The sequence below is a fragment of the Hippocampus zosterae genome, chromosome 13 (genome assembly GCF_025434085.1).
Source record: "Hippocampus zosterae strain Florida chromosome 13, ASM2543408v3, whole genome shotgun sequence".
In the NCBI taxonomy this organism is placed as follows: domain Eukaryota; kingdom Metazoa; phylum Chordata; class Actinopteri; order Syngnathiformes; family Syngnathidae; genus Hippocampus; species Hippocampus zosterae.
The window spans coordinates 9,696,998-9,705,805 of NC_067463.1; the positions used below are offsets into that span (position 1 = coordinate 9,696,998).

Sequence of the window (8,808 nt, forward strand, 5' to 3'; positions counted from 1 at the left end):
AGCAGCATCACGTCAGTGTCAGCTGGTCAGCACACTCCTAAAGGGAAGCCCATTTTTACAGGACATTTGAAATGTTTATTGGGATTTTACAGAAGGACTTTAACTGAAGTGCAGTCATATTGCCCACAAATAACAACGAAATGCATGATAGTGTATGAGTGATTGTCCAGGTGAAATGACAAGAGCATTTTACGGTAAGACTGCACAAATGAGCGATCGCAAGGAATGTTCCATTCATCAGCAGTGTACAGTTTTATGAAGGAGTATTAGTGGCACACTGGGGAAAAAAAGTAAGATAAGATATCCTTTATTTAGGATATCCTTTATTTGTCCCACAATGGGGAAATTTACAGTATGACGTATGACGAGAACAAAGATGGACACAAAAATGTTTCTAATTCAAGTTATTCAGAATAGTATAGTTGCGAATTGCCCCCCCCCCCCAAATAAATAATTAAAGTTAAGGTCTTACACTTGATGTATAAAATTTGACAATCAGTGAAAGAGAATATATTTTGGCAAAGTAACACCACCGTCACCGTGATCACTCTAATGTGATTTTAGAAAACATTTGTTGATTTAGATTCAATCATCTGTCGTACTTTGGCACATATTACCTGATTTATAAATGGCTACAACTTTATTCATCAAAAATGTGGTGTGATTATATTACTATTTTATTATTACTTTTTCTCAAAGGTGCTTCCTCCACTTGATATAATTTTCTTCTCAGTGTGGCTCTAATACTCATTTGTAAGGATGAACTTTGTTTAACTAAGGTCTCTAAACTTGAATGTTTAGGTTTTAGTTTTTTAACCAAAAAAAATAATAATAATAATTGTGAAATTGTGCGCTGTCTCAATGCTGGCCCGAGCACATCACACATAAATGAAAAGACATTATGTGTAAGTAACCATCGAGTTCATTGAATTCTGCCAAGGTCTGCAGGCCCACCTCAGTAAACTGTTATTATCTGATCAGTCAAGATCTTCCGGGCGGTGCCTACAGACTTCTCAAGCTGTAGATTTCTCCACAGGTAACCTGCTCCCTTCCGAGCATGACTTCTCGTTTGCTGAGCCGGCCCCTCTCAATCCGACCTTCACCATTAGTGTGTCTGCTCAATGAGGTTTGGGAACATGTCCGTCCACATAGAAGTTCCTCGTGACTTTGGGTAAAGTCACCTCCATGCCCTCCAGCTCTGGGGTGAGAATGATCTGGCACCCTAGCCGGGAGTTCTCCTGGAGCATGGGAGCCATGTCCAACATGTCATCCTCCCTAAAAGGTGGGTGTATTACTGCATGCGATTTTCACTCCGTCTCAAATTTGCCACCGTTTAATGAAAAGTTCCCAAAATACAACTAAGGCACACATACCTCTCAAGTGGTTCGGGCAGTTTGTCTAAATAGTCGCTGCTTACATACACGTGACATGTTGAACAGGCCAATGATGCCTCACACGCCCCTGAATGGGAAATAAACAGAACGACGATTCGATCATGTGTTTGATTGCAACATCACCGGCAACGGTATTACGCTCTCATTTAGCCTTTACAAAGATAATTAAAGTCTTTTATGAGTTATTCATGTAACTGTTTATTGTAGTAATTTTATTTTGTGTCATGCTAAATGAATGATACGCATCTTTTTAAAGGCAAACTTAAACACCCACCTTCTAGTTCGATTCCATTCTTGTGAGCCAAGTACAAAATATTGTCTCCCACTTTGGCTCTAACTGGGATCCTTTGGCCAGACCGGTCAACATACACCACATTGACCCTGAAAAGCCGTAAATACAGCTTAAGGAAATATGTCATTAAGAGGGCTCCTTGGTTCAGGAGTTCTGTTTGTATGGCATCGGCGTAACTGGATGCAAGTCATAAGGTGCTGTTAAGCTAATGCTAACACAGAATTTCAGTGAAGTCAAAATTACAGGAAAAGTTTGGATGAAAGCGAATTCTAGGTCATTTATGTTTGTTTGTCAGGATTAGTCTTCCATTTTTATCATAATTTGTGTTTCATCTTCTGTGGTTTAAAGCAGTGATCTCCAACCGTATTTTTATTATGGTACAGTATTTCATTTAGAATTTTTAACGTCATTCAATTTTTGACCCTGTCACTGTGACTCGGCTGGGTTGTAGGTAGGTGCCCTAGCGCCCTCTATTGACGAGGCGCCAATGAGTTTCGGTTGTTGTTTTGCACTAATCAAAACAACTCGCCTTTTTTCTTTTATTTCGTGAACGAAAGTGTTTTTATTTCGATGTAAGTTTATAGTTATTTCGTTAGTTTGCGTGAGCTTTAATAAACTTGGTCGACATTGGAGACTTACACATTGTCTTGGTTCTCTTCATCTGTGCTGCCTTCCTCACTGTGGTATGAACCTTAATACAAGGATACAAGACCATTAAGTACTTCTGCTCTCAGAGGTAAACACAGGAGAAAACGTCATGAGAATAATTTACTTGTTGCACAAGGTTTTCACAACGCCATGAGAGCGAGGTTACACAAACATTCTCGTGGTATGCTTTAGTAAGTGCTAATTGTAATTTCCCCATTGCGGGACAAATAAAGGATATCTCAATCTTAATATAGCCTCTGGAAATATTTACAAAAAGGACGTTAAATTATCATCATGCTTTCGTCGCCATAAAGAGAGAGACGTTAAAATTACAAGACAGCAAGCACTAGCAAAGAGAAGCACTCACCTACACTCGTCTGCACAAATCGATTGATGGTACGAAAGGTGTCCACGCAGTTTTTCTTCTGTAGATGAGCCGTGCACTGCTTTAACCTAGATAAAGGACAAGTGCTACAGTCCGGTAAAACTCGCGAAAGTCTGAAAGTCAGCCCCACGCTCGAGCGGACTACAGCGGAGGCTGCCATTTGTGTTTTGATCACGTGCTCAACCCTGCCAGCATATGGTTTCGACGACAGAGGACGCTGCGACTTCACGCTGGAGTTTGACACCCGTGGATCTCAACGGCCAAAGAACCAAACTGTCGAGGTAATACCGTACATTTTGAGGGGGGAGAGAAAAAATTGTTTTACCGTAAACCAACAATAAATGTAATTTTTTTTTGTGTGCAAAATGTGTTTAATCCTTCCACCTTTCTCAACAAATTCCGACCAAAGTTGTCCAGCTCATGCAGAACATTAGAACTTGGTGACCAGAGTCCGTTCTATAATCAGATAATATAGATATAGAATCAAAATAATAAAAACATAAATTGAATCAACCTCATTTCAATGAAAGAAGTGCATTTTTTGAGAAAAGGAGCTGGAGGGGGCAAGGCAAAGCACCGACCCATGGCGGGCCACCAACACAAACTTCTTCCAAATAAATTGCATGTATAAATAGACCATAGACGTAAATGTATTTTTGTCACGTGAAACCCGACACCGATTAATTGAGGACTGAATTGACGGTGACAAGTAATACGAATCGTCATGACATACTCAAGTCGAAACTGAAATGAAAATCATGGATCAACGTACAGTAAAAGCAATCAGTGCCCAGTCTAGAAAAAGCAGAAAAGAAGAGAAACTGGCAAAAGAAAAAGGTATGCAGATTTCTATGAGTGACGTGACAGGGTTCCCACTCTTCCACTTGCTTTTTATTTATGGACCTTTGAAGGACTTTTGAGGGATAATTTAAACACTTTTTAAGGACTTGTTCGCCATTCAGCAGGGGATTCACGGCGGATTTAATGAACGGAAAGCCACATTCAACTGAGCTGGTGTTCAAATCATTGCTGCCAAAGGAAGGGCACATCTTTATTTTTAGGGGCAATCAGCGAACCATTTATTTGACATACTGTATTTCAAGTTGGCCGAAATGACCCGAAGTGATCATCATCGGGACTGATCGGAGATGGTGGGAAAAGCAGAGCGGGAACCAGGAAGCACAGTTAAGAACATAATTTCACTGCTTTTTGATGGATTTTCATGAACTTGAAGGACCCGTGGGTAGAGTGTTCATGACCTGCCTGGGAGTTGAATTGCTAGAGCGTCTGCATTGTGCTGCAGAGGTGCAGGGTTCGATTCAGGCTCTGCCCTTCCTGTGCGTTCTCAAAAAAGTGTGTGGCCGTTCATTTTCTGATCTTCTCCTCCGCACAACCATGAAAAGTAGGGCGTTTTAGCCGGAAAAAAAGTACCATGTATAGGAAGGTGTTTTCAGCCAAAAAAACGACCATGTACAGTAAGGGCTTTCTTACCGAAAAAAAGATGACCATGTGTATAGGAAGGCGTTTTTAGCCCCAAAAAAACGACAATGTATAGTAAGGCGTTTTAAGCCGGAAAAAAACAATCATGTATAATAAGGCGTTTTTTACCGAAAAAAAGACCATGTATTGTCAGGCATTTTTTGCAGAGAAAAAAAAACGACCAGGTATAGTAAGGTGTTTTTACATATACATGGTCATTGGTCTTTTTGTATTTTTGGTGGGGGGGTTTTCGGCTAAAACTTCTTACTGTACATTGTCTTTATTTTCAGCTAATAACGCCTTACTGTACATGGTCGGTTTTTTTTTCGGCTAAAAACGGCTTACTGTACATGGTCGGGTTTTTGGGGGGCTAAAAATGCCTTACTATACATGGTCTTTTTTTTCGGCTAAAAACGCCTTACTATACACATGGTCATCTTTTTTTCGGTAAGAAAGCCCTTACTGTATATGGTCGTTTTTTTGGCTAAAAACGCCTGACTATACATGGTCTTTTTTTTCGGCTAAAAGCGCCTTTCTGTAAATGCTCTTTTTTCGGCTAAAAACACTTTCCTATACATGGTCTTTATTATGGGCTAAAAACGCCTTACTATACATGGTTGTTTTTTTGGCTAAAAAACGCATTACTTTACATGGTTGTTTTTTTTCGGCTAAAAATGCCTTACTGTCCATGGTCTTTTTGTCGTCTAAAAACACCTTACTATACATGGTCATCTTTTTTTTTCTCGGTAAGAAACCCCTTACTGTACATGGTCGTTTTTTGGGCTAAAAACGCCTGACTATACATGGTCTTTTTTTTCGGCTAAAAACGCCTTCCTGTACATGGTCTTTTTTCGGCTAAAAACACTTTCCTATACATGGTCTTAATTTTCGGCGAAAAACGCCTTCCTTTACATGGTCGTTTTTTCGGCTAAAATGCCTCACTATACATGGTAGGGTTTTTTTTTCGGCTAAAAAACGCTTTACGATACATGGTCGTTTTTTTCAGCTAAAAACGTTTTACTATACATGGTTGTCTTTTTCATCAAAAAACACCTTTCTATAAATGGTCGTTTTTTTTCGGCTAAAAACACCTTACTATACGTGGTCATTGTTTTCAGCAAAAAATGCCTAACTATACATGGTCAGTTTTTTGGGGCTAAAAATGCCTGACTGTACTTGGTCATTTTTTTTCGGCCCAAAATGCCTAACTGTACATGGTCGTTTTATTCTGCCGATACACAAATGAAATGAACACCAAAGGTTAATTTTTAAGGATTTTTATTTATTTTAGAAGCTTTCACTGAAAATTAAGGACAATTAAGAATATAATTTTCCAACTTATTCTTATGGATTTTTATGAACTTTAAGGACCTGTGAGAACTCTGAGTGACAATTTATTACCCTCATCACAATATGTTCCCAAGCCACAGAAGATGACTGTATTTGGTACTTGATTTTGCTGAACCAGCATCTAGTGGAATTGAGGCATCATGTCATTCAAATAATTTCACCTACAGGCAACCTAGTCTAGTGTTTGCAACACAAGTGCACATCTGATTGATTTTTTTTTTGCGACTACTTTTTGTTGCTACTGTTCAAGGTGCAGTTGACCACTGGGTAAACTGATGTCTCTGTAAAACCCATCAGCAGTGTGTCTCCGCATGGATCAAAATAATGAAAATGAATACTGTATTCCCATTAAACAGAAGTCAAAACATGCTTTGCTTTATCACCTGCTTCAGTGGGAGACGGACCAAAACAAGGCATCGGTTGTGCATAGGCTGGAGAACATATGATGTTGTATGACGGTAGAGAAAAGATCATCCAAGATCTCTTGTTTCTTCTATTGACAGTCACTTAAAATAAAGCAAGATGGTTATCCTCCATAAAGAAAGTGAGATGCTATTAGTTGCCTTCTGAGAGCAGTAAAACTCAGAGGTGCATGATGCTGACATTTCCACGTGATGTATTATACCCTTGTGTGACTATAATGACTGATGAGCTGTCAGTCTAGGCACGGACTATATTTTTCCTTTCTTTTCTCGTCATTATTTTTTTGAACCTATATAAAGACTTGCACATTGCAAATAGGGACTGTGATAAAGTTAGTTTTTAGACGTATACTTACAGTGCACCTCCCATCTGTGTCTGGTGATTCCTCCCTTGTGGAGGGCTAGACGATGTTGATTGGGCCCCAGCGTGTTGACTTTTCTTTTTAATAGCAAGCAAAAAACATGGGGAATATAAATCGTCACGTGCACTTTATGTGCACCTGCACACGATGAGTGTCCCGGGACTGTTTACCTTTTCTGTGAATGGAACACACCCGTGTCTCACTGGACATCCTGTCCTGCAGGCAGGTGTATGCGTGTGTCCATGTTTAGGGGAGTGCTGAGTGGAGGTCAAAGCACACTAAAGTTGCTCCGGACTGTTCTTTTATAGTGGAGCCTCCAAAGTCAAACACAGTTGACTTTCAAACTCATTTGTAACATGAATTCACTTGATTCAGTCTCTGACAGTCACCATCACAAATTATTTCGTAAAACATTCACATGTTGTTCAGTAAGACTGTCCTACAGGTGTCATGGAATGTTGACAACTGTCTTTAAAACGAAGTGAGTAGCGCTAAAACAAAGTAAAAACGACTTAGAATTTGGTTTATGGGGAGGGAGAACGGAGGTTTGAGTGTTGCAGTCACCGTGTCCATTTTCACTGGAAAAAAATTATTTGCTTCCATTGATTTATTTAAATCACAGGACCTCACGCATTTACTTTTTTTGTCCTTCCACAACATTTTGAATGAACACCACGTTGGACCGCTTTTGGAGACTGTCCCACTGTACTTTGCTCACATCTCGCTGGTTATGCAGGATACGGTAAGTCACACATGCTCACCTTCGGTCGACTCCTTTGGGCCCATGGTCTCCTTCAACATGAAAGTCATGCGGCTTGAAGAATAACGTGTGGATAGACGAGGCGTTACAAAGCGATCTGCTAAACGTCCCCTCGAGAACACGCCGCGCGTCGTGTATATCAGTTTGTGGTTCCAGTAACGGATGAAGTCAAATATTTTCCACTCGTCCTTTCGGGTGCATCGATCAAACCCATCAGAGCTGTCGTTACGGGAGCCTCAGTCACTAATACAAGTATTGAAATGTTATTACTCTGCACACAAGACTAGCGGGTATCCGAAATCACCGTCGGATTCATGACACGTGTGTGCCGGCCAGTTTTATTCTCACCACCTTGTGTATGTCAATGATTTACAGTTTATTCTAAATGACCGGGTGATGCCCGTCATCTGCAATCCGCATACACACCCCACGCCACTATTTCCCCCCCAAAAAAGTGAGATGCCAGAGATGGCGAAATTGATCTGTGACCTTATTTGAGGGTATCTAAATTGGAGGCACAAGCCCTCGAAGGTGGAAGGTGCATGTCGCCGTGTTTTGTCGTTTCAATGGGAACAGATGTTCGCGTCTGGAGGATACTGACGTTATCGTTCCTCGCCCACTATATATAGCCAAGCACAGCATTTCTGTTGCTATTCGCATGTCGGTGCACGTCAGGGTGAAATATAGACTATTCCCTGCAGCATGTCTGCCAGATTTATGATTCACGTTGAGCTTCCACAGTTGTAATGATGCCAGTATTGCTTACAAGAAAAAAACAAGTCAGATAAGACCACTAAATATAAGATAAGCCACTAAAACCTTCCAAAAGTCAAAAATGCAAGTTGAAATGGCGCACATTTGTTTTCCCTGAAGAGCAACTGCAAGTGTCTTGCATGCGCACCGTACAGTAATCATTTATGGCATGTTTTATTTCCCCCATTTAATGCTGTGTCTGCGTTCCCTTAAGTACATTGTCAGGTGTGATGATCTATCACACAGATTGCTTGAATGACAGCTGCTATTAAATCCGTCTCATTCATTTTTACAGCTCTCCTTCGGGCCCAATCTGCCCAGAGCTCGATGGGATACAGATGGAAACTTTGAGAGCAAAGCGGCCAGCATCAGGAAGAACACGGCCAAGGACATTTGCAAAGACTTTGACACTAAGTATGTATTTCAAGACTTCCCTTTTGTCTTTGTACTGACTTCACAAGAGAAGCTTTTAAAATTTAAGGCAACCTTTAACTAAGTTGAGTATTTCCCCTGAGATGACTCACACACATCTTTAATCGGAAGCAAATCCGATAAAAGGGTGTTCTCCAAGAAGACAAAAGAGAAACTCACCATCGGCATGACTAACCAAAGCATCATGGGTGCACGGCGCATCAACAAAACACAAGTCTCACTGCTGTGATGTTTTTATATGTCAGCTGTGGGACACTTTTGCTATTGTGTGTCACATATTTCGGACCCTCCAACCCCCCACCTCCCACCCCAAGGGTTGTTCGTAATGAATGACCTTTTACTCTCCACACACAACCGTACAAGGCGGCACAGCGGACTGCGGCGGCGGGTTTGTTTGTCTTGAGCGCTGACTGTGGGGTATAGTGGTTGTCGGTCTGAGGCCGGCGTCTCTATCGTCTTGTCTTTGACAGACAGCGCTTGACCACTCGCTGTTGACCTTTTTAGTGGAGGGAAAGCTGCAGGTCCCGGAGG

The 8,808-nt window shown here is 41.0% G+C and overlaps 1 protein-coding gene and 1 long non-coding RNA gene across 2 annotated transcripts; one reads left to right on the forward strand and one right to left on the reverse strand.

The window, feature by feature from the left end:
* Nucleotides 1-822: 822 nt before the first annotated feature.
* Nucleotides 823-2,918, reverse strand: fdx2 (ferredoxin 2). The gene is made up of 5 exons (XM_052083720.1): nucleotides 2,702-2,918; nucleotides 2,326-2,377; nucleotides 1,669-1,775; nucleotides 1,374-1,461; nucleotides 823-1,275 (listed from the first exon to the last, which is right to left on the reverse strand). Exons 1-5 carry the CDS (start codon nucleotides 2,877-2,879, stop codon nucleotides 1,119-1,121), a joined length of 582 nt encoding a protein of 193 aa, XP_051939680.1. The 5' UTR covers nucleotides 2,880-2,918; the 3' UTR covers nucleotides 823-1,118.
* A 515-nt stretch (nucleotides 2,919-3,433) lies between these two features.
* On the forward strand, nucleotides 3,434-8,375 carry LOC127613039 (uncharacterized). Its single transcript, XR_007966053.1, has 3 exons — nucleotides 3,434-3,556; nucleotides 7,027-7,074; nucleotides 8,141-8,375. It is a non-coding gene; the product is annotated as an uncharacterized LOC127613039 (long non-coding RNA).
* Nucleotides 8,376-8,808: the final 433 nt, after the last annotated feature.

Excerpts from the sequence above, each read along its gene's own strand:
- fdx2 (XM_052083720.1), bottom strand. The coding sequence starts at position 2,879 with ATGGCAGCCTCCGCTGTAGTCCGCTCGAGCGTGGGGCTGACTTTCAGA. Across the intron at positions 1,776-2,325 it reads GAAGAGAACCAAGACAATGT|GGTCAATGTGGTGTATGTTG; the intron begins GTAAGTCTCCAA and ends ACGGCTTTTCAG. Across the intron at positions 1,276-1,373 it reads CTGCCCGAACCACTTGAGAG|GGAGGATGACATGTTGGACA; the intron begins GTATGTGTGCCT and ends CCCACCTTTTAG.